A 25269-nucleotide genomic window follows, 5' to 3' on the forward strand; every position below is an offset into this window, starting at 1 on the left:
AAGGGAAGGGGCAAAATTAGCCCGGCCGGGGTTGTTGTCAGAATCGGAATCATAGGAGGCAAAGAAAAAATGAAAATACTTTTACTTTGGTCAATAGAAGCACCATCTATTAAGGTTATGCGCAAACTAATCAGCATCGAAATGAGATTGAGATGCTGGCGAGCTTAGTGGGAGTATTTCACATAACATTTTTTCTTGATAAATATATAGAGTTGATTTAGAAAATGAATATATATATATATAAGGAACGACTGTTGACAAAGTGGGAGTGCTCTGATCACACTTCTAGAAATATTAATTTTATCATAATTTTCAACAAGGCCAGGGCAACTCCACTAATTGGGACCGTTCAATGTTCTTTTACGTACGTACCTTCCTTATGTTTATTTTTTTAAACTTACAACTAATATTTTTCCATTAAATAAGTAGAGTGAAAATCTAGTTTTTGTAATTCCATCTTTGCCCCTGATCATTCCTCAAGACATCTCTATAAATTCATCCAACACAGTCCCCCATTTCCATGTCTAGTGTGCCTCAGACACTTCTAGAGAGGAAGAAAATGTCGTCCAAGGTCAGCACCCTTTGCATGGTGGCCCTCCTCCTCCTCTACACACTAACCTCTGCCACCGCCCGGCCAGAGCCTGTATTTTCTGGCATCACTCCGATGAAAACTCAACATGGGGTATGATAGCTCATATGATTTCATTTCTTATTAATTAGCTTATTCCAAATAGTAGTTTTCCCATGAATATTTTGGTTTTGCTTAACATATTCGATATCTCTTTTGTGAAGGATGTCGAAGTAGAGAAGGCAATGGAGGAGGAGAGCTGTGAAGGAGTTGGGGAAGAAGAGTGCTTGAAGAGAAGAACACTTGCAGCTCATCTTGATTATATCTACACGCAGAAGCATAAGCCATGAAATTTGTCATAATTTCTGGGTTATTATAGTATTATTTATGTTCCTGTAATTTGATTTGTAAGTAATAGCTGCCATAAATAGGTTCTGTTTCAAGAGCTTAGAAGCTAGTTTATCATTGTCTTATACCGCACACTGTTTTGTTTTTCTTTCTTGTAGGAAAGAGTTTGTCTTTATTTATAGAGATTAATTATCCAGATTTTCGATTATATATATTCTTGTGCAAATTTGGTTGACACTTACGAGATTTCTCCCTTGGCTATAAACTTGCAAATTTAGAGAGAGAGAGAGAGAGAGCGAGAGCAATACCATCAAAATTGATGATCTACACCTAAATCCAAAAGGCTTCATGTATGATCATGGGTTCGGATCCACGCTAATTATATATTCAAATTGTTAGCAATTTGAATAGTTAATGTGAAATAGTTCATATGAGACTTATCTGTTTAAATAAAACAGGTAAATTTCATATGATCTCTCACACATTAACTGACTAAGTTGATAGCAATTTAAATAAATATATAATTGTTGCAAATATTCTTGACTCAACATTTGGATTATAGGTAATTTTTACCTTCCATTTAATTATACAATCTCGATATGACTTATTTGAACATTAAAAAATAAAAACCTTCATTGAATCATATAGTCTGACCAACTTATCTACCATTTAAGGACTACATAATCAAGCTTTCAATAAAAACTAAAAAATAATGTAGTCTTATAAAAAAAACATGCGACTTGTTAAATCTTAAGTTGTCTCAAAAATTTAAATCAATAAAAAAAAAAATTAATTATTTAATCAATATTCTCAACCGGAGAGAAGCCAAAACTCCATAAGTCTCTACTGCAATTCATTCATTTGTTCTTATCAATAAGTTAACACAGAAATTAAGATAATCAAGGTCTTAATTTTTGTATGAAACTCAACAAAAATGTGTGGACAGTAGTGAATCTTGTTTGCCTTATCCCTTAATTATATTATTTGAAAGAATAGAAATTACTGTGTAGTCAACGATCTAGGCGTGGAATACTAATTAATTATGGCGTTTTGTGGCACAAAGCAAACAGAAAATTGATTTGATATCAACTTTCTCTATCTTATAAAATACATAAAATATAATCAAGATTGACTTTAATCTATCTATTCTTGTTTCCTTTCTCTACCCTATTCTTTTTTTTATTAACTTTTCCTCCATAATTTCGTTGTCCCTTTGTTCCAAAAAGATATTTTTTTTTCTTTAAACAAAGAAATGCTTACACAATGGATCATAAAGGCAGGAGGAGTCAGGCCTAAAATGACAGAACACATTGTTGTATGCCTTGTCATTTTGCCTACTTGGGATTTGCAAAATGTTCTAATAATTGAACTTCTATCATTATTATCCATGTGTCTTGAGCTTTGCGCAAAACATTTTTCTTGCTAATATTCATAGGAACGTTAGCTTTTTTTTAATGGCTTAAATTTAATTTTAGATAGGTTTTAAAGCTAATACTGGTTCTCGAGTTGCATCCTACAATTTAAAGTGAAGCGAGGTTTTGGAATTAGGGTTTGTTTAAAATTGTGGTTTTAATAAGTGCAATTTTAAAAATAGCGTTTTTGAAATCGCTATTTTTTTTAAATCGTAAAGACGTTAGATAAAATATATTAAAAAATTACTTTTTTTTTTTTTTTTTTTTTTTTTTCAAATTAGCACCATCTATCCTACTTTAGTAAACGCACAATTTTACGATTCTAAACGCACTCTTAATAAAGGCACTCTTTGTGAAAACATAATGTTTTGACAAGACAATGGTTGCCCCTTTGTAGCCTTAACCTAGATACATAGAAGAAGGTGCATGCATTATGTAATAATTATGCAGCCATATTGGCAGTTTTCACTAGCTAATGACCACAATGCACCCAATGTCTAGAAAAGGACAGGATGCATCATAAGGAGCTATCAACTCAAGTACTCAACTCATGGTTGAAAACCCAAGCACCACATCCACATATGTTGCATGAATATCACAATTATACCATTCAATCACTAACTTGCCGCCCATGACTATTGATGTCCACTGCCTTAACTACAATTTTAGTGGGGTTGGGGCTAGCTTTGGCTGACCATAAATTGAGGGAGTTTTTGTAGCCATTACTCTCGTATTTTTATTTATGTCTAATTTTTTTATCATGCTTATATAGGTTTTTGGGTATCTTGCACATTCTTTTATAAATTGATTTTTAAAGGTGAGTTATACTCAATGTTTCTAGCTGGTATTAGAGACAACCACCACGTCGAGTATGATCGAATGAGTTGCTGCTTTGTGGTCTAGTCAGGAAAGAGGTGACTTAAATGTTGAATTAAAAGGCCTAGGTATTATGTATGTGCATACTATTAAGTTATTGAATACATATAGATGAGTAACGCCACCAAATAAGAATGAGTATCATCGAGTAAATGTCAATAGAGTGGGCCACAGTGAACTTCGGCTACAAAGTGTAACGGTGTGTTATGATCTTAAATGTTTCACATGCAGGGACGAAGGGAAGGGGGGATAGGCATAGGCCATGGCCCCCCTAAATTCCTAAGAACAACAAATTTTTAAGGTATTTGCCCCTAGCAGTAAAATTTTTTAGCCCCTGGCCCCTACCCATAATAATTTATGACACCGTCCTTGCCCACATGTCTTAACTATGTGTATGTAAGTTTTTAGACATTCTCTATTGCAAGTCGGTTTTCAAGAGTAAATTCTACGCAAATTTGTATCACCCCCTTATTATCTTAACATGTCAAGACATTGGTTCTTCAACAAATAGAAACTATTATGGTCACGCTCAAATATATCTCCACGATGGGTCCCCACGGGCTTTAAAAAAAGAAAAAAAAAAATCACCAACTTGCCGTTGAGATTGAGGCTGGGAGCAATTAAGAACTCTATGAGCTGACCTTTCCACCTACAATATTTTCACCAAAAAGCTCATAAATTTCAATGACTAAACAGATTTCGGGCATGACCTTCAAGGAGTTAATGCCCCAAGTGGACATGGCCATAATAGCATCCATGAATCAATCTCTCTAGAAACACAAATTGGTAGCCCATCCGTGTGGACCATACACGACCAAAAATAAGAGGCAATATATTAGTGTCTTTATTCGGCGGCATTTCTACATGATTATGACAACAACAATGGAGAATGGTGGGTGTCAGTTGGCTCACAATGTAATAATATTGACAAATCACACATTTCACACTTTGTTCATCCCAAATTCAATTAATTACTAATTAAATAATATTATTATTTGTCAAAAATGGGGATTACGTCCAAACCGTACATTTCTATAGGAGTTGACAAGGTCGGTTTGTCTTGGAACTTTCTGGCAGTGGATTTTTCTAGTTCTGTGGCTGGCCTTATCCAATGGCCGGCCTACGTCTCAACCTACCTTGGAAGGTGGGAACGTCCAATTTCATTTGTGTACTTTTCTTTGTTAATTCCCTTTTAGGCGGTTTTATTTTTTTTTTTCTTTAATATAATTTTAATGTGAATTAAAAGGTGAAAGTAGTTTTAAGTGTTTTATAAGTATTTATTTTATTTTAAGTTGTTGATTAATATGTTCATATTAAAAAAAAACAAAAATTTGAAAGAAAAAGTTATATATATATATATATAAAACCAAGATCTATTGACCTTAATAACTTGAAACAAGTTTTATATAAAACCAAGATCTATTGACCTTAATAACTTGAAACAAGTTTTACGGAAATTCATCAAAAAAAGTGTCTGAGTTTTTGCCACTCCACATATAAGGATCCAAGGGTTTTTTTTATTTTTTTATTATTTTTTTTAATTTTAATTTTTTCACATATTAAGAAACTCGATTATAATTATATGCCAAATTGAGCAATATTACTCTTCACATCCATTTTACATTGGTTGACATGACTTGTTTTAAATAAATTTTAATCAAATGCCAAATTGAGTAATGTACAATAGATGTGAACAGTAGCATTACTTAATAATTATACCCATTTCACACTGGTTAACTTGACGTATTTTAAATGTCTTAAAATTTTGTTTGTTTTTTTTTTTTTTAAAAAAAGAATAACGGTATTTAGTAGATTGTTATACAAGTATCAAACAATTGAAACGACATAATTGTTAAAATCAGCCATTATTTTTTCTTTTAAAGTGTTGATCCTATGATTGATTTTTACCGACCAATCTTCCTCTTTTTTAAATAGTTGATATTGTAAGCCCCTTAAAATACGTCATGTCAACTAGTGTGATATGTGCATGATAAATAGGTATAATAGTGTAGCATTATTCACTATAATTGGCACCCTCGGGCCTCGGTGCCTTATCGGCCCAATAAATCCTCCCAAAACTTATGGGCCAATTTTATCCGACACGCCCTTCCTTCATAATCCAAATTCTGTCCCATACTAACCAAATGAACAAGGCCCAACTCTAACATGTACGCCAATAAGCCGTACCTTCTGGCGCCAAAAGCGATATTCTCCCGCCATATGAACTCGCTGGACAAGAACCATCAAATCATGGACCACAGAAAAAGCTCTGAACAATCAACAATGGGCAACGAAGGCAAGCAGTTCTGGCTTTTGAAGACGGAGCCAGGAGAGTGGTCGTGGGAGGACCAAGCAGCCAACGGAGGCGTGACCAAGTGGGACGGTGTCAAGAACAAGCAAGCCCAGAAACACCTCAAGTCCATGAACCTCACTGACCTCTGCTTCTTCTACCACTCCGGCGCCAAGGCCCGCCGCGTTGTCGGCGTGGTGACCGTCGTGAAAGAGTGGTATGGTGAGGGTGATGTTGGCGGTGGTGCAGTGGACGTGAAGGCTGTTGGGGAGATGAGGAGCCCGGTGGACTTGAAGGAGATGAAGGGGGATCGTGGGTTGAAGGGTTTTGCTCTGTTTAGGCAACCGAGGCTGTCGGTTGTGCCGGTTCCGGAGGAAGTGTGGGAAAGGGTTTGTGATTTGGGCAGTGGGTATGAAGGGGATGGGAAAGATGGTCCTGTACGAGATGATGAAGGAGGAGAAGATTAGACCCAGCATTAAGTGCTCGATAGTTGTTTGTAAATTTGCCCCAATATGCTGACTTCCTTCTTTTTGTAACAAAAATGAATGGGAAGTATGTGTAGCTTGTTTTGTTTAGTGCTTTTTTTGGTTTATGGTTTGCTAGTGGAAAGGGAGAAAGCATATTGGGTTTTGGGGATATGTAAGTTTTACAAGTCTAGAAAGTAGATGCAAGGAAAGGAGTTTTTAGCTTTGAGTTTTCTGTCTAAATTGCTGCTATATTTGCTGATTGTTTAATCTATGGTGACTGCTAGCAACTGCTTTAGCTTAGATTTCCTGTTGGAGAGAAATCCCTCGGAGACAGCCACGCGAACTTAACTATGTCTAGTGATTCAGGTTTGGGTATGAGTGTTGACTACTGAACCACATTGAAGGTCTAGAGTGCGTTACTGATAGCATCTCTCTTGGAAATTGAATGGGTTATAACACTTCATCAGAACAAATATGCAAATTCATGCGGTTAAATGTGAGGAGATGAGGCTAGTAAAAAGAGGAGTACTTGTTGTAAGAAATGATGGGAACTGTGTTGGTTAAGTGACAAGAATAGCTTGTATAATTAATTGAAAGAAAGCAAGTTAAATTTGCTTTAGGCTGAATGAATTATTCTGCTGCATTCTCATTAATTATAAATAGGCTTTACAAGATAAGTTTTACAAGTACGATAATTATCAAGTTAACAATCTAACTTGATAATAACTTAAAGATACAAACGTATAAGTATGGATTATCTAATGATAATAAGTTGATCTCTATTTTCACTGCTAGCATTCTTGAAGATTTAGAGTTGGTCTTGGTCTTGTTGAGAGTGAATGACTTATCTTGTCGATCACAAGATAAGTTCTCATCTGTTTCTGAAGTGAGTTTATCCGCAGATATCAATTGTGATTGTACTGCTGACTTAGTTGCTGACTTGGTGGATGAGGCTGATTGGTCTTCTTCCTTAACATTCATATCTGTAAAATGTAATCATAAGAGTTTGTTACAATCGTATCTGCTGTGATGAGATGAGACTACACATTTGAACACCCAAAAGCAGAGTATGTTGAGCAGATCATGATGGAGTTCGAATAGGAGAGAATGACTTCAATGTTGATAACACCATTGCCAGGTATATATCTATTGTTAATAATCTTCTTTTTGTTGAGCCGTGCTACTGTGTTGTTCCTTGGGAGTTTCAAACATCTTGGTCTGACGTTGCTGAGTCATCTGGAATAGGATTAACACTTGTATGTATACATTGCAATTTTTTATAATTCTCTAAGTTAGACAATGGACCAATAGCATTTAAATAGAGAGCATCCTTGTCCCCCCTTCTCCCCATAAAACTGTTTTTGGAGTTAAGAAAAAGTGATATTTTTGATTTATGAAAGTGTCGTACCTTTGGGACAGAGGGTTAACGGTATCTCCCCCAAATCAAACACAAGCTCTCACTTGGATAAGATAAGCTCCAATTCTGCAGTAACAGAGCCCTCATCCACTTCTGACTCTTGAAGCTAGGTGATAGACAATTGTATTGTGTATTCAAACTATAGATATCCTTAGCGGGTAGTTCACTTAGGTTTCTTTTGTATTTCAAATGTATAGATAGATGGATAGATATTTCCTTGTATTTCAAACTTACTTAGATTACATCTACTCTGTACGTGTATAAATACATTGTTAGACATTAATAAAATTATAGAATCTCAAAGTATTTCATGGTATCAAAGCTTGTGTTTGATTTGTTGAAAATATCGTTAACACAGAGCAGTCTCATTTGATCTATCATTTGCTTCTCATTTATCAGTTTTTAAGTTGCCTTTCTGTTTTCCCAATATTTTGAAGGTCTAAGAGGAGAAGCTAGAGTTTAGGGTGGGCTTGCATGCAGTTGGGAATGGAGGAAAGGGCGGGATCATCTCTGACTAATGGAGCCATCTTATTAGAGGATCTAATTGCTTCTACTAATGGGATTTCTCTGCGGATGAGCTCATCATAGCAACAAACAACTTCGATCAACATCGCATTATACAAGATTTTCCATACCATCACGGATGTGTTGATGAGCTTGATGATTATCCTGCAGTGATCCGTCATGTTATGTATAAGGGTTCTTTTATAGTAAAGAAGTGCACGGGTATTTTACGGGAGGATGAAATTAGGTCACATGCTATTCGTGACATTGTCATTACAACCCAGATGAGCAACCACAAGAATGTTTTGAAACTCACAGGCTGCTGTTTGGAGTTCCCTATACCGGCTCTTGTGCATGAATACGCAGCAAATGGAGCTTTTGGAGCTGATGAAGAATTTCTACCTTGGAAGATTAGGCTGCGGATTTCTAAGGAGCTTGCACATGCACTTACATATCTCCACACTGCTCTTCTCAGGCCAGTCATCCATAGGGATATAAGACCCACCTCCATTTTCTTGGACCATAACTTTGTTCCTAAATTCTGCAACTTCTCAATCTCCATAACAATCCCTCCTGAGCAATCTCATGTAGGTGATGGCCTGAATGGAACGTTTGATGGGTACTATGACCCTGAATATTTAAAGTCTGGCTCTCTTACGGAGAAAAGTGATGTCTACAGTTTCAGCGTTCTTCTACTTGTTTTTTTAACTGGGAAAGGGGCTAGACTTCTAGATTGGGCACAGGGCTCAATAATTGGATATGCGAGACAAAATGCTGGAACTGATGGGCTAAGGGAAATTGTGGATCGGAAAATTTTGAGAGAGCGTGGGGGAGATGGGCAAGCAAGGCAAATCGAAGCTTTTTTAGCTCTAGCATTGGCATGCACCCGTGAGAAAGGAGAAGCAAGGCCTGATATGATTGATGTGGCAAAAGAACTCATGAGGATTGAGAAATTAATTTGATCTTTCATTGGGTAAAGGTATAATATTTGAAGAATAATTAGTTTCCTCTGTTCTATTAATAGTGTGAGGTTTGATATTCATATATAGAACTTCGTTTTAAGGCTTTACAAGACAGTTTACACCATAATGAATGTCTAGCTATGTTATAATTTTCATCATTATATTAGAGTCGATTCTATCCCTTATGGTTGTTGATCAATCTGTGATTCAGAGTAAACTTGATTTTTGAAAGATCAAACAGCAGTGTTGTTTGGAGCAATATCTTCTATACATCCCCTCAAGCTCAACAGCTAAGGAAGGACGTTGAGTTTGTCCAAAGAGTGATAAACTGGGAAGAAACCAAGCTTATACAGGGAAAATCAATTTCTATATATTTTGTCCTTCAAGATAAATGGAATTGGTTGTTAGAAAACTACATTTTTATTTCACAATCTTGATGTAGCAATCTCAACGAACATTTGCATCAATCATTGTTTGAAAGAAAATTAAGGGTTGGTTGTAACTGACATATCGATATTATAGGATATATAATTATGGGATAAAAAAAGTGACTTTTAATATTACCGAGGCTATATATAGTCTCACTCCCAATTGATGAGAAATAGGAGTCTTAGATAATTTAATCCAATAAACATAATCCCGGTCAATTTGTCACATTTACAGTAACACTTGGCTCGTTACGTTTCCTTTTAAAAAAACAAGTGGAGGGTAAGCCCTCTGTAGGTGCCCCCTCCTTTGAACATATATAATCATTGTCATATTTATTTGAAAAATGTTACACTCTCACTCTAACACTCATAATTGCACACTTAGTAAGTGAAAGTGAAAATTACCGTTGGATTTGGTAGACTTAAAAGTGTAAGAATGAGATTACATGCATCATATCTCTATTTATAATGCCTTAAGTTAGGAAATGAACTAATACGCTGTCAGCAAATGATAGCTTGCACTAGGAAACTACTACACCTCTTTCTAGTATATATATATATATATATATACTAGAAAGAGGTGTAGTAGTTTCCTAGTGCAAGCTAGTCAATATATATATATATAGATCACATGCATGAAGAAAAAAAATGGCGTACTGCGGTGTGGGCTCTACACGGTTTTGAATGTTGAATGATAAGAAGACGCCGTCTGCAAAACAAAAAAGAACAGTGGTTCGTCAACACACCCTTTACTTTTCTTTTCTTTTCTGGTTGTTGAAATTGCGAAGGGTATCTCATTCATTCTTAAAGTGACACAGAGCTTTCGGTCCAGCAGGGGCGAGCAAGAGATAGCACTGGCGAGCAAGAGATAGCACAACTCTTGTAAAAGTTGACAAGGTTAGACATTTCTATCTCTCTCCTATAGTTTTGCTTGATTGCTTACGTAGAAGCGGCTTATTCATTTTTTGGGGTTTGGGGGAGGCCAAGCCAATGAAACTCTTGGCTCAAACTCTATTATTAGGGATCGGATCCCCTTCCCTTCCCAACCATCATTTAATACATTCTTTCTTTGTTTTTTGCGACGTGGGGTGGGAATTCGAAGGTAAACCTTTTGTTTTTTTTATTTTTTTTCATGTCATGCTCAAAGACTTGAGACTTTGCAGTTGATTCTTGCCTTCATTAGAGAAACGGGGCTAGAAATTGGGAGGCTTTACCCTCATTATGTTTATTTAAAATGAACGGCATATAATTCAACAGCACACAGGAGAGAGAGGTAAGAATAGTTTTGCAAGCATGAAAGCAAGGGGGTTTGGCCGAACTACTTATGTGACGAAAATGTTGGTTCGGCCACCCCCGATTGTCGGGCCCCCAGTAGGCGTAGGGAATAGTTTGGCCACCCTGATGGCTTCCATCCCTTTTTTCTTTATTGTTGATGATTATTGTTGATTTCAGAACTGTTCATTAAAAATGAACGGCTCATATTAAAACTGTTGCATGGTGCAATACCTAGACGCAATTCGGATCCCATTATGTTATCTATTATCTAATTTATAGTGCACCTTTTCTTTATCCTTAAAACATGGATCCTGCAAATATATTAGCATGGAGGTATCAAAGCCCATACGTAAATCCACATATTTATTTCCCAAACCCCTTTGCTAATAAAATTGTATTGGAGTTCCATGTATTTATGAATAATGCTATATATCATTTTTTTTTTTTTTTTTTTTTTATAAATATCCTACAAAATTAATGTGGCAATCTCAACAAACCTTTTGATTACTTTTAATAAGGATATTAAGGACTGATTCAATGGTTGGTTTGGACTCTCATGTCATTTTTGTGGAATAAGTGCGAAATAAAAATGTTGTTTATAGAAATATTGTAGGATGACACTCTATAGAGATATTGTAGTAAAAGATGATAGTAGCTCTATCATTTTTCCACTTATGAAAGTGATTATTTTTCATTTATGAAAGTGTCATACGTTTGGGGCAGAGCACTCCCATTTGATCATGTGCTTCTCTCTTTCATCAGTTTTAAAGTTGCTTTTTTATTTTTCCTATATATATTCAGGGTCTAAGAGGACAAGCAAGAGTTTAGGTGGGCTTTTTTGTTTGAGAATGAATAAAAAAGGAAAGAGAGAAATCATTTTTGAAAAATGGAGGCATTTTGTTAGAGGATCTGATTGCTTCTAGTAATGGAAAATGCAATACCATTCGCAATTTCTCAGCTGAGGAGCTCATTAGAGCAACAAACAACTTCGATTCAAGTCACATTATGCAAAATTGTCCATTAATTCCATGTGAGGGGATTATAGTTGATGAGGCTGATGATGTTGTTGATAATGTGACTTATGTTATGTATAAGGGTTCTCTAGATGATCGCCCAATCATTGTTAAGAAGTTCACGAGCTTCTTCTGGCCGGAGGAGGATAAAGCTTGGTCCTATGCTATACGTGACATCGTCATTGCAACCCAGATGAGTAACCATAAGAACGTTTTAAAGCTCTTAGGCTGCTGTTTAGAGTTTCCTATACCGGCTCTTGTGCATGAATACGCAACGAATGGACCTCTCAATTATCAAGGACGTTTTGGAGATGATGAAGAATTCCTGCCATGGAAGATTAGGTTGCGGATTGCTAAGCAGCTTGCCAATGCACTTACATATCTCCACACTGCTCTTCTCAGGCCAGTCATCCATAGGGATATAAGACCCACCTCAATTTTCTTGGACCATAACTTTGTTCCTAAACTCTGCAACTTCTCAGTCTCCATAACAATTCCTCCTCACCAATCTCATGCAAGTGATGATGTGAAAGAAACATTTGGATATTCTGACCCTGACTATTTAATGTCTGGCACTGTTACTGAAAAAAGTGATGTCTATAGCTTTGGCGTACTTTTACTTGTTTTCCTAACAGGAAAAAAAGCTACAAATATTCGTTGGGCACCAAAATATCGGTCATTAGTTCAATATGTGGGAGATCATGTTTCAAGGGAGCAGATGATTAAAATTGTGGATCCCAATATTTTGAGGGAGGAAGGAGGAGATGGGCAAGCGCAACAAGTGAAATCGTTTTTAGCACTAGCGTTGGCATGCATCCAAGAGAAAGGTGAAGCGAGGCCTGATATGATTGATGTGGCAAAAGAGCTCATGCGGATTGACAAGTCCGTATGAGTCTATGACCTTTCCTTGATGCAGACTATGACGGGTTACAGAGCCATTTATCTACTGTCTTTATTTTGATTGTCTTTTATTTTTCAATTAAAGATCGTGCAAGCCTAGATTCACGAAAATTCCATCTGCATAGAGAGAGCACCTTGTGTCGAACTCCAAGTCCATCAGCAAGAAGTTTCCTTCTCTGGCCAAGTCTATATGCAAGAATTTATTTCTCCAAGTCAGTTTGCAAGAAGAACTTGTATTCTCGAACAAGAAATGCTACACAAACTTTCAAGCAACGAAAATTATCATTTGATGTTATATGTACTTTAATTTCATTGCTACTTTACGAAACGCATACTTGGGAGTATGTACATAGCACTTCTCTTTTGAAATGTCTCTTATCAAGACAATGCCCTTAGTAATTATAGACTTGTATTGATTTATCCTATCTTTGTGCTAAGGTAATAGTTCTCTTTTATCCTTAGTCCACTAGAATGACTAGATAGCCTATATAATGTGGACAAGGATCCTCTCCAATTCAAAATGGACCGGAGAGGATCCAGTTGATGGATAGGATCTTAGAGATCCTAAGGCTATCAATCCGCCACGTGGCGCATTGAAAAAATAATATTATTTTATTATTTTACTTTTAAAAATAAATAAAAATTAAAAACAAATATAAACAAAAAAAAAAAGGTGGCTGGCCACCCCATGTTGGCCACAGGGGGTGGCCAGCCACCACATATTGGGACATGGGGGTGGCATATTGGGACATGGGGGTGGCTTCGGCCACCCCCATGGGCCGGTTGGGGGTGGCATTGCACTTGGGGGTGGCCGATCCACCCCCAAGGGCCATCGCTTGGCCATTGGGGGTGGCTTCAGCCACCCCCATGGGCCGGTTGGGGGTGGTCTAAGCCACCCCCATGGCCCTTGGGGGTGGTTCGGCCACCTCCAAGGGCCAAATCAATTTTTTATTTTTTTTATTTTTTTGATTTGGCCCATGGGGGTGGCCCCCAACCGGCCCATGGGGGTGGCGACGCCATCCCCATGTCCCCATATGTGGTGGCCGGCCACCCCCTGTGGCCAACATGGGGTGGCCAGCCACCCTTCTTTTTTGTTATATTTGTTTTTAATTTTTAATTTTTTTTAAAAGTAAAATAATAAAATAGTATTATTTTTTTTAATGTGCCACATGGCGGGTTGATGGATTTAGGATCTCTAAGGAGAGATCCTAGCCATCAACTGGATCTTCTCCGGTCCATTTTGGACTGGAGAGAATCCTTGTCCATATAATGTTATGTATTCGATGAACAATTATTCTATGAAGAGTTATATTTTCTAAATTATTCAATGAGATATTTTTGTTTGAAATGAGATTTTCCTTTCAAGTACCAAGTACCAAACAACTAAGACAGAAATATTTTTAAAGCATTTTGAACATCTATGAAAGGGTAAAATATAAACAGGATCAACTTTTCTTCTAAAAAGAAATTGAAATTTATGTGATTTTTAGTGTTAATCCTATTAAAATTACATGTTTTAAAAACAGATACCACATTAATAAATTGAAAATTTTCAACCCATTTTTCCTCAAAATTAATTGGGAAGAAAACTTTGTCCATATCAAAAATGCCCTACGGTAATGATGCACTTTCTTGAACCAAATTTAAGGTTAAACTAAATTTTATTTTATTTTATTTTGTGTAAATTAGATTGAACTGAACTAATTAGCTTCTCACAACAATCGCTTGCAAAGAACACACGGCCACTTTTACCTTTTAAGAGTAAGATTTTCTAGTAAAACGACACGGCCTTTTAAGGTGTTGAAAAGGGTTAAAACGCCCGAGGATTTCACGGAGTTTTCAAATACTACCAAGCCAATACGGCTTCTATCTATGCAGTCTGTGTTTCAGAGGATGAGTCCGTTGCAAATGCAAACCCTAGCACCGATACGACCTCGTTTCGCAGAGCTCTTGAACCGCCCGTTTCTCAGGACCTTGAGCCTCCGAGCATTCTCATCGTCTTCCTCTGATTAAGTTGATAGCAGTCACTGATGTTGTTGTCGGTCTCATTCTTATTCTTATTCTTATTTATTTATCTTTTATTTGAAAAGTCTGCTGGAATTTCTTCAACTTAGTGTTGGCATGATATTGGGGGTTTTATGTAAGACTGCTTCGATCTTTAGGCTCTTTTGAAATGTAATGTGGCACGCTTTCAATGCTGAAACTATAAGAGAAGTTTTAACTTAAGAGTCACATGATTGAAGAATGAAGACAGTATTCTTATTGTTTTCAATAATAATGCTGGGCAGTACTGTTTGTGTACAAAGTTTTGAGGTTGAGCACAAATGATCGAGAAGCCCCTATATATATGATGAGAAAATATGGCAATTAGAAATGAAACAAAGAAAACAAGTGTAAAAGCAACTCGATTTTGTTTGTTGAGTGAATGAAACTTGAAATTCTTCTTGAGCATCTATGAAAGGGTGATGTCAAAACGCCCTGCGTTAGTAAATAATGTCGAAAATATCAGACATTAGTTAGATATGTGAAAGATCATGTTGTAAATAAGCGGGGGACTAAAATTGTGGATCCCAATATTTTGAGGGAGGGAGGGGGAGACGGGCAAGCGCAACAAGTGGAAGCTTTTTTGACTCTAGCGTTGGCATGCACCCGAAACAAAGGAAACGAAAGGCCTGATATGATTGATGTGGCAAAAGAGCTCAGGCGGATTGAGAAGTCCATATGACCTTTCCTTGGTGCTGAATATGACGGATTATCTACAGAGCCATTTATCTATAGCCATTTAGTGTCTTTATTTTTAGGGGAAACTTCACTAAGGACCCTCAAACTTCCACCCGTTTTGAAATGCCCTCCCTGAACTTCAAAATCTCTCAATTTAGCCCCCTGAACTTTCAATTGCTCTCAATTTGAACCCCTCCGTCTAAATCAATCGTTAACTTCAGACGGAACCCTAAACACGTGACTTGCACGTGGTTTTTTACCATTGAACTACCCGTTATACCCTCTGAAGAGATTTCCCAAGCTCGCCGGAACCTTCCCGGAAAAAATGTTGGCTCTCGAACATGACATCGTCAAATCCCCGTCAACATCGACCAGAACCTTGCACTCTTCTTCCCCTTCTTCGACTCTGTCAGAATCGAGCAATTCCCCGCTCGCAATCTCCACTTGAAAACCCCGAACCTCTCAAAAGCAGCCCAACCAGAACTACAACGAAGCTACAGCCGTCCTCTCCACGGCCTACCCCAGCATCTTCTCCCCCAAACACCTCAAAAAGGCTCGCAAATTCATCGCACAAAATGATTATTTCTTGGTCAAGTCGTCCGAGTTGCTTCTGCCCTTTCGGGTCATCGATAGTTCCAGTTTCCTGCTCCACCAACCAATCGAAGAAAAACCCAGTTTCCAAATCCAATCCAAGGTTACGAATTTCTGTGAAAATCCATGCTAGAGCCCAGGGGAAGTTGATTTCTAAAAAGAAATGGGATTGTAGCGGTGGCCAAAAGAATTCCTAGTATGGGAATCCATTTCCAATGGGATTTGGGTTTCGGTGTGAAATTTGAAATGGGTTTTGAGATGAGCAGGGGAGGAGGAGTGAGAGCTTTGAGACATGTTGATGAGAGTAACTGGTGGAGTTTTCCAGTGGTGGATATCCGCCAAATCTCTCCCAAATTCCACAGGCATTCATCAGATTCTGCAGAGAAGAAGAAAAAGAAGGTCGAAAAGCCGCCGGCCATGGAGTTGAAGAACGAGATTTCACTTTTAGGTTTAATTTGGGATTTTTTCGAAAAGGGTAGTTTGGACATTTAACACAGTTAGTATGAGGGTATAATGGGTAGTTCATGTAAAAAAGTCACGTGCAGGTCACGTTTTTCATTTTCCGTTTGAGGTTAACGATTGATTTAGACGGAGGGGTCCAAATTGAGAGCAATTGAAAGTTCAGGGGACTAAATTGAGAGATTTTGAAGTTCAGGGGGTGTATTTCAAAACGGGTGGAAGTTTGGGGGTCCTTAGTGAAGTTTCCCCTTATTTTTATTGCCTTTTATTTTTCAATTAAAGATCATGCAAGCCAAGATTCATGAAAATTCCATCTGCAAAGAGAGAGCACCTTGTGTCAAACTCCAATTCCATCAGCAAGAAGTTTCCTTCTCCACGTCTATTTGCAAGAAGTTATTTATCCAAGTCCGTTTGTAAGAAGAATTTGTATTCTCGAACGAGAAATGCTACACAAACTTTCAAGCAATGAAAATTATCATTTTCACGAAGCGAATACTTGGGAGTATGTACATAGCACTTCTCTTTCGGAATATCTCTTATCAAGATAATGCCCTTAGTAATTCTAGACTTGTATTGATTTATTCTATCTTTGTGCTATCTTATAGGTAATATTTCTCTTTTATCCTAAGTCCACTAGAATAACTAGATAGCCTATACAATGTTATGTATTCGATGAACAATTATTCAATGAAGAGTTATATTTTCTAAATTATTCAATGAGATATTCTTTTTTAAGCATTTTGAGCATCTATGAAAGGGTAATATAAAAATGATAAACTTGTCTTCTAAAAAAAAAATTGAAATTCCTCTTACAAAATTTATTAAATTGATGAATGTCTTTAAAGTATGTGATTTTTACTGTTAATCCTATTAAAAATAAATGTGAGAATCACATGTTCTAAAAATAGATATCACGTTAATAGATTAAATTGAATAAAGCTTTTTCAACCCAATCGTTAGTTATTTATATTGGATAATCCGGTGCTCAAACTTTGTAATTCTTCATCTTTTGAAGCTTAGGTTGCAAGCACGTTCGATGTGGTTCGAACGGCAAGCCTCAGTACTATTTTAGAGAGCCTCGTTCGTTGGAGTGTTCGCTATGCGTCCAAACTGCTGATGTTTTAAGAAAAGGTTGTGTGCTCCATTTGCAACTCGTTCCCAGGTCTGTCCAAACGGATGCGGTCCACAGTAAAACCCAAGAGCTTTGTTTGCTGCATGTTTGGTAGGCCGTCTGAATGGGAGATGCACATAGTGAATCTAGAGAGCTGCTTTCGCAAGGCCGTTCGATGGTGGTTCGAATGAGGCATGTCAAGAAGGATTTTAATCTAACCGCGTTAGAGTGAGAATCAAGACTGTCTGAACGGACGTGTGCTTTAGCTGTATTAGGGCTTCCAATTTCAGCTTTGAGTTCTTAAAAACCCTAGGTCCGTTCAAACATGAGTACGCAACGTCCGAACACAACCACCTTGGAATTTTCAAATTGAGGTTTTCCAATTCAGCAAGGAAACCTAATTCTTAGTTGCTTATATATATGGATCTTCAAAGCACTATTTTTTCAAGCAATTAAGGGCGGCAAATTCTATATTGTGCTAAGATGGGGGATTTTAAGGCTTTAGAGCTTTAGAGCTATTTTCTCTTAGAGTGTTGCTGTGATTTTTTTTCATCAAGAATCAAAGAACTTTGTCAAAGGTTCTAGCATGGGAAGTCAATAGAAGAAGTTTCATGAGGTTCTGGGAGAACTACTGAGGTAGAAGGCAATAAGGGTCACTTGTCTAGATGAGTTTGTATTAACTTTAAAGGTTTTGTAAGTGTGAACAACTTATAATTTCTCATTCTTCTATACTGCATAATTTCTCCACAATTGTCTGTTTCTTGGAGCTGTAATAGATCATATTAGAGCAATTAAAAAAACAAAAAAACAAAAAAAGGGAACCCGCTAATAGACGTGCAATCATCTAAGTAGCTAGCCCAATCAACATCAAAGAAAACCAATAATTGGGAAGAGAGGCTGGGGCATATATATATAAGCAACTCCCTAGTGAGGGGTGCTCCTTGTTCGAACAAACTTTGAAAGAGGGGACAACTCCACATTGGCACACTAAACAATGATCGGAATCCAATGCGGCAATCCCAACCAATCATAAAATCACTTATAAATCTTAGTCTTACGTAATAATTAAGGAATCATTATGGAACTTAACACCTCTATAATTTATTCACTCAATTAGAATTAGTCATATTCTCAATATGGACTAACTTTATGGGGTGTCACAGAACTTGACCGCTTAACAATTTAAGTTGTCAAAAAGAAATTTCTTGGATAATTTTATTATCATTTTGCATGCCTTTAAATAGACTTACAATAAGATAAAAATAACAATCAAACTAACAATAAGCTTAATTCGAAAATGATAATGATAATGATACAACTAATCATAATCCTAAGTGCTACTATTCTTAAAATAAGTAACCCTTATCAAATAAAGGGATAAATCACTTCAAAAAAAAATAAATAGATAAAGAAAGGGATAAATACTTTTTTGCTTTATGTGGTTTGAAGTTTTGACAAATTGCTCACTCAATTATAAAACGTAATTAATCACTCTTAGGGGTGGGCAGATTAATCGATTACCGATTACCGGCCAAGTACCTGTTTCGACCGAACTGATATTAATCGTAACCGATATACCGATATCCTTATTGGTTAAATTTTTTATACCGGTATGCTAATCGGTCAGGTTAGAAATTCCATATCGGTTAACCGTTTAACCGATATAAACCGTTAAGTAGGGATGTCAAAACGATGTAGTTTTGGAATTATATATATACCTATGTAACTTTATCTTAATTTGGGTTTGGGTAGGTTTTATTTATTTATTTATTTTTTTGTGATGGCATTGGATGAGATTTCTTTGCCTTTGGTGAAATCATTTTTCATTAACTAGTTTTGTTAGTTTAATTAGCATTCATTATGTTAATTAGTCCATTTGCTTTGGAAAAATGTATTTTATAATATAAAAAATAGTTGTGGTGGATCAATATAAAAAAACTTCAATTTTTAGCCCAAAAAATAAATATTTGGGTCCCAACAAAAATTATTTGGACCCTAAAACAACTCATTTTTAATAAGTTATTTTAGCCCAACAAAAAGTATTTGGGCTCTCAAAAGTAAAAAAAACTCAATTTTGACCCAATAAAATAAATCAATATAAAGTTCATGGTTAAACCGAATCGTTTAACCGTGTACTGTTATAACCGATAATTTCGGTTAAAATTCTTATTGGTCCAGTATTGGTTAATAGACTGTTTAACTGAAAATTATTGGTTAATAACCGATAAGAGCCAAAACCGGACTGTTTTGACCGATACCCAGGCCTAATCACTCTTCATGGTTAGAAAAGAAAAAAAAACACAAAGAAACTAACAAATTTTTTAAAATTGACATGTCGCGCCAATTAAATAGCGACATGTGTCCAATTTGCTTGGTCACTACAAAAATAACACAGCGGGCTTGACATGAAGGTAAATTAAACATGTGGACTCCAGGTAAGCTTTCTCTCTTTGTCACTCATTTCCACGTCAGCAAGGTGAAATACCTTCCCCTCATATGCCTCCCAAATAAGGGTGTCAAGTGAGCGAAGCCCTCGCTAGCGAGCTCGGACTCGACTCGTATAAGCTCAGCTCGTGCTTGACTCAATTATTAAGTGAGGCGTTTCGTGAACACAAATACTAGCTTGAATATTAAACGAAACAAGCTTTGCTCGACTCAGCTAGGCTTGTGAGCAGCTCATATAAGGCTCGAATTGGAAGTTGTTTACATAGTTGCTCATATTAATATTAAAAATTGATGATTTTTTTTTTTTTAATAGCATCATTTTATTATAAAAGGATGCATATCTTCTCTCTTCAAAACCAAATGCCTTGCTGTATTGACTCAGGCTCCATACTCGACTAGTTAGGATAAGCAAATGCTTATATGCAAGTTAGCTTCTTAAGCCGTTTAAGAGTACTTGAAGTTTAAATTTATAATAAAAAAAAATTAAATTAAATTAAATAGAAGAGTCAGCTCGACTCGATTTATTATGAGCTCGAGCTCGGGCTCGATTTTTAGGCTTGAGTTCGAGTTCGAGTAAAATTTAAACGAACTGAGCCTAAACAAGGAAAGTTCGCTCAGGCTTGTTTACACCCCTACTCCCAAATCCCCTAATCTCCCCTCTAACTTCACTTAACGATATTCCCCTCCACCCAATGAAATTCCAAATAGTCATCCAAATCGGTTAACAATTTTTGTTCAATTTACCAAATTTTCAGATGCTTAAGACCCCAACACATTGGACATTGGATAATCAACAATATATATATATATATATATGTCACTATATATCAAGTTGTATTACATCCTTAATCTTGTCCAGCGTATCACATCCTTAATCTTGTGAGATTTTGTAAATGAGGATATAAAACCAAAACAAAACAGAATCAACACATGTTTTGCAATTCTTAAGTTCACCAGGGTGGCGAGACGAGTGTTTATATGCGTTAAAGGTCAGAAAATATGTCAAAGAAATGAAACATAGAAAACAAGTGTAAAAACAAGTGAAAATGTGTTTTTAGGGTTATTTTTGTCTTTTTGTTGGCTTTTTTGCATTCCTAGCAACTTCACTAAATTTTACTCACCAAAATAACAAAAAGTACACTTTTAATTATTTTAATAACTCACATTTTTGGAGCACACACAACAGTCTCACTACTTTAACAATCAACTTTTATTATTTTATTTAAATATTATTTTTCAAATATTTGTTTATTCTTTCTTTAACTTTTATATTTTTGAATGTTTGCTAATGGTCTATTTTAAGAATATTTGTCTTATTCTAATTGTAATATTTTTAAAATTTTATAATATTTCCTTCATTTTCTTAGTTTTAATTTATATTGGAAGAAGATAATGTTTTTTATGATTGATTTTGGATTATTAGTAATGTCGGCTTATTTCCACTCCTATAACAATTCTGGAAAGTTTTCCTTTCTTGTTTTTTTTTTTTTTAAAAAAAAATGAAATTTTTCGTCTTTACTATCATTCAACATTAATAATATTTAATGCAATTATATGACATAATATATACTTTGATTTCATTGAAGAGGGAGAGAGAAGAAAAGAGAAGGGAGAGAGGCTACATAAAAAAGGGAAAGAAAAAGAAAAAAATGAGAGAGAAATGAAAAGCAAAAAGGAAGAGAGAGAAAATATATTTTTTTAATGAATATGTGAGTAAATAGTAAATTTTAAGTTTTGTGAGTACTGTTTACCTCACAACATTTTTTTTTTTTTGTTAAAGTGGTAAGGCTGAAAAGTGTACATTTAAGCTATTTTGGTTAAATTGTCTCACTAAAATAACCAAAAAATAAATTTGGTGAGGCTGCAAGAAGTGTTCTTAGGGGGTATTGACATTTGTTGGTTGTTTAGAGGGTGGCATTGACACATTTGGTAGTTTTGGGGGTTAATTAAGAAAATTGGGCAAATTATAAGAAATGAAACAAAGAAAACAAGTGTAAAAGCAACTCGATTTTGTTCGTTGAGTGAATGAAACTTGAAATTCTTTTTGAGCATCTATGAAAGGGTGATGTCAAAACGCCCTGCGTTATTGGTGCATGCACTTGCGTGAACCAAATTCAAGATTAAATAATTAGCTCTAACAAAAATCCCTCGCAAAGAACACAGCCACTTATACCTTTTTCGTATAAGACTTTATGGTGAAACTACATGGCGTTTAAGGTATTAAAAAGGGTTAAAAGGGGATAAAGATTTCCTTTAAACTCAGTTGAAAAAAACTTAAGGGAAAAATATACTTATCCCTTTCAATGTATCATCCCATTTTCAATGACTCTCCCAAATTATCAATTGTGCTATCAACAAAATGTCAATGTCCCTTTTAAGGACAAAAATACCCTTTATAAAATTAAAAAACTCTTCAAATTATTATTATTATTTTTTTATAAAAATTAAAAAATAACAATTTATAAGGGTATGTTTTAAAAAATTATTTGTTATTTGTTATTTTTTATTTTTTTATAAAAAAATATAGAATTTTTTTAAAAAAATGGAAAAAAAAAAAAGAGAGAAAGAAAATCCAATTTATAAGGATTTGTTTTTTTTAAAAAATATATAGACAAAACTAGAAATAAAAAAATAATAAAAAATAAATAAAAAAAAAGAAGGTAGTTTAGACTTTAGAGGGGATATTGACACAATTAGTAGTTTTGGGGGGAGGGGGAGACGTTGACAATGGAATGGTAGTTTGAGAGGGTATATATGTGTACTTTACTTTCCTAAAAAAACAATAAGGCGTTTTAAAGTGTTAAAAAAGTTTTTCACCAAGATAGATTTTCTCCAAACTGGATTAAAAGAAGTTTTTCTAATCTAATTTATAAAAATGTTATGTGTTCATTTTACATCTGAGAAATACATGCTTTTTAAATAGCAAAGACAAAATTGAAAGAAACAAATCTTCCAATTTTGAAGGAAAATTTTGCCCGTTAAAATGCATGATTTCACTGATTCTTCAAAATTTACAAATGCTACCAAGCTAATACGGCTGCTATCTTCCATCTATGTCGTCTGTGTTTCAGTCTCATAGAATATGTTCGTTGCAAATGCAAACCCTAACACCGATACAACCTCGTTTCGCAAATCTCTTGAACCGCTCATTTCTCAAGATTACCAACCATAATGATAGGAAAAGAAAAAGGAAAAAGAAAAAAGCGTATTTCCCTGTGGGCTCTACACGGTTTAGAAGAAGATTATTAGGCGTATAGAGTGGATAAAGGCAACAATGATAGTGGCAGACTGAGGGACAGGTCAATGCAGTCTGGATAGTTGTTGGAAAACTTATAATTTTTGTCGTGGTCTCTTCTTCATAGAGTGGAAAGAAAGCTCTCAGATCGATCTTAATTTCTCTGGTCCAGAAAGACAGTCAAACAAGAAGCGAAAACAAATTCACGAATCCTGTAAGTTGATTTCTTTTTTAAAAAAAATTGGTTATCTCCTTTAGTATTGTTCTATTTCTGATAATGTGGAAGCTTTTACATTTATCTCGCCTAGGGGTGGACAGATTAACCGGTTACTGATTACTGGCCTTGTACCGGTTTCGACCGAACCGATATCTTTATCGGTTAAATTTTTTATACTGGTATGCTTATCGGTTCGGTTCGGTCCGGTTAGAAATTTCATATCAGTTAACCGTTTAACCGATATAAACCGTTAAGTAGGGATGCTAAAACGACATAATTTTGGGGTTATATATATACCTATATAACCTTATCTTAATTTGGGATTAGGTAGGTTTGATTTTTTTTTTAGTGATGGCGTTGGATGGGATTTCTTTGCCTTTAGTGAAAGTATTTTTCATTAACTAGTTTTGTTAGTCTAATTAGCATTCATTATGTTAATTAGTCCATTTGCTTTGGAAAAAATGTATTTTATAATATAAAAAAAATTGTGATGGATCAATATAAAAAAGCTTCAATTTTTAGCCTAAAAAACAAATATTTGGGCACTAAAACAACTCATTTTTAATAAGTTATTTTAGCCCAACAAAAAGTATTTGAGCTCTCAAAAGTAAAAAAAAAAAACTCATTTTTGGCCCAACAAAATAAATGAATATAAAGCTCACGGTTAAATCGGTTAACCGGTTTAACCGAACCGTTTAACCGTGTACCGTTATAACCGATAATTTCGGTTAAAATTCTTATTGATTCGGTATCGGTTAATAAACCGTTTAACCGAAGATTATCAGTTAATAACCGATAAGAGCCAAAACCGGACCGTTTTGACCGATACCCGGGCCTAATCTCGTCCTTGAGGGTTGGGGGAGGCTGGATTTAGGTTCCTTCACCTAAGTTGAACAAAAATTGATTAAAAAAATTATAAAGTATCAATAACATAATAACGAAATAAATAAACAATTCAACAAAATTTAATTATTATTTAGATGATACAAATGTAACTTAAAAGTTATTTTATCATGCTTAGTCCTAATTTATTTAGTTTTCTTTGATGAGTTTTCGTACTTTGAAATTGCTGCATGATTTTTTCATTGCTGCTAGTCTAAACTCTGCCACTGAAAAAATAAATAAAAAATTCTAACGCTGAAGATTAAAACGCATGCTCATGCTTTAGTGAAACATTATGTTTAGAAGGTTCTTTAACGAAACTGTCCATTTAACTTTCAATCGTACTCTTCATCAACTTGCTATATATTGTCGGCAATGTTGATGCCCTTGATGATTTATTGAGGGTGGGCAACCACAGTGGCAAAAACAATTCTACCCAGAAATAAGGGAAATTTTCAGGGGTCAAGAGGGGGCATATATAAGTTCAAAATAAAATAAAAGGCCTAAAAAAAAATCACTACGTATACCTACCTTTGAAAACCCCGAACCCGTGCAATAATATGCCTCAACAACACAAATTAGGTAAGTCACAGCTTCGCTGCGAAGGAAGCATGGCCATTCAAGGAGACTTAAATCTTAATAAGAATAACAATCATAGTCCCCCAGACCATCTCCAGTACTTGAAGCAACTCCTTAGTTAGGGTTGAGGCCGTTTGAAATTATATAAGGGTTTAGCTAAAAAAAGTAAACAAAGAAAAGTTATGTAGCATGTTTAAAATCTTACTTATAATAGTTGGTTTTAGTACCCAACTAAATAAATCCAACTTATAATCATTTATCGTACAAATATTATCTATCGAGAATATATAATATGTTAAGAAATCTTTAACATGAAAATTTCATTAAATTTACCTTTCAAAAAGCTAGAAGAATGAATTTTAAATTATTTTTTTTGAATATTTAAGATAAAATTTTATTATATTAATATTTTAAAATTAAAAAGGCTCCATCTTAATTTTTTGCAAAAGACCTCAATTTTTATTGAGCCGTCTCTAGCTTAACCTCATCTCTCTTTTATCTCATTTTCCTTTATATCTTCAGGGTCTAAGAGGACAAGCATGAGTTTAGGTGGGCTTTTTTGTTTGAGA

General features: G+C 35.3%; 3 protein-coding genes and 2 pseudogenes across 4 annotated transcripts; all 5 read left to right on the forward strand.

The window, feature by feature from the left end:
- The first annotated feature begins 505 nt into the window (after positions 1-505).
- Positions 506-1153, forward strand: LOC132179450 (phytosulfokines). The gene is made up of 2 exons (XM_059592180.2): positions 506-682; positions 793-1153. The coding sequence occupies exons 1-2, from the start codon at positions 521-523 to the stop codon at positions 916-918; spliced, it is 288 nt and encodes a 95-aa protein (XP_059448163.2). The 5' UTR covers positions 506-520; the 3' UTR covers positions 919-1153.
- A 4216-nt stretch (positions 1154-5369) lies between these two features.
- On the forward strand, positions 5370-6187 carry LOC132179135 (thymocyte nuclear-like protein). The gene has a single exon (XM_059591780.2). It carries the CDS (start codon positions 5371-5373, stop codon positions 5959-5961), a length of 591 nt encoding a protein of 196 aa, XP_059447763.2. The 5' UTR covers position 5370; the 3' UTR covers positions 5962-6187.
- Positions 6188-6853: 666 nt separating this feature from the next.
- On the forward strand, positions 6854-8869 carry LOC132177883 (serine/threonine-protein kinase ZRK1 pseudogene; annotated as a pseudogene). Its single transcript, XR_015912002.1, has 2 exons — positions 6854-7099; positions 7816-8869. The product of XR_015912002.1 is annotated as a serine/threonine-protein kinase ZRK1 pseudogene (transcript).
- A 2005-nt stretch (positions 8870-10874) lies between these two features.
- On the forward strand, positions 10875-12724 carry LOC132177882 (non-functional pseudokinase ZED1-like). Its single transcript, XM_088515480.1, has 3 exons — positions 10875-10880; positions 11409-11562; positions 11593-12724. Exons 1-3 carry the CDS (start codon positions 10875-10877, stop codon positions 12450-12452), a joined length of 1020 nt encoding a protein of 339 aa, XP_088371606.1. The 3' UTR covers positions 12453-12724.
- A 2718-nt stretch (positions 12725-15442) lies between these two features.
- On the forward strand, positions 15443-16264 carry LOC132164949 (protein CHLOROPLAST IMPORT APPARATUS 2-like; annotated as a pseudogene).
- The last annotated feature ends 9005 nt before the right edge of the window (positions 16265-25269 follow it).

Source organism: Corylus avellana, chromosome 4 (genome assembly GCF_965113065.1).
Source record: "Corylus avellana chromosome 4, dhCorAvel1.hap1.2, whole genome shotgun sequence".
Lineage (NCBI taxonomy): Eukaryota > Viridiplantae > Streptophyta > Magnoliopsida > Fagales > Betulaceae > Corylus > Corylus avellana.

Bases quoted from the DNA above. Each gene is read 5' to 3' on its own strand.
- LOC132179450 (XM_059592180.2), top strand. From the start codon at position 521: ATGTCTAGTGTGCCTCAGACACTTCTAGAGAGGAAGAAAATGTCGTCC. The intron at 683-792 runs GTATGATAGCTC...TCTTTTGTGAAG, and splicing joins CGATGAAAACTCAACATGGG to GATGTCGAAGTAGAGAAGGC.
- LOC132179135 (XM_059591780.2), top strand. From the start codon at position 5,371: ATGTACGCCAATAAGCCGTACCTTCTGGCGCCAAAAGCGATATTCTCC.
- LOC132177882 (XM_088515480.1), top strand. The intron at 11,563-11,592 runs GTCCATTAATTC...AGGGGATTATAG, and splicing joins AAGTCACATTATGCAAAATT to TTGATGAGGCTGATGATGTT.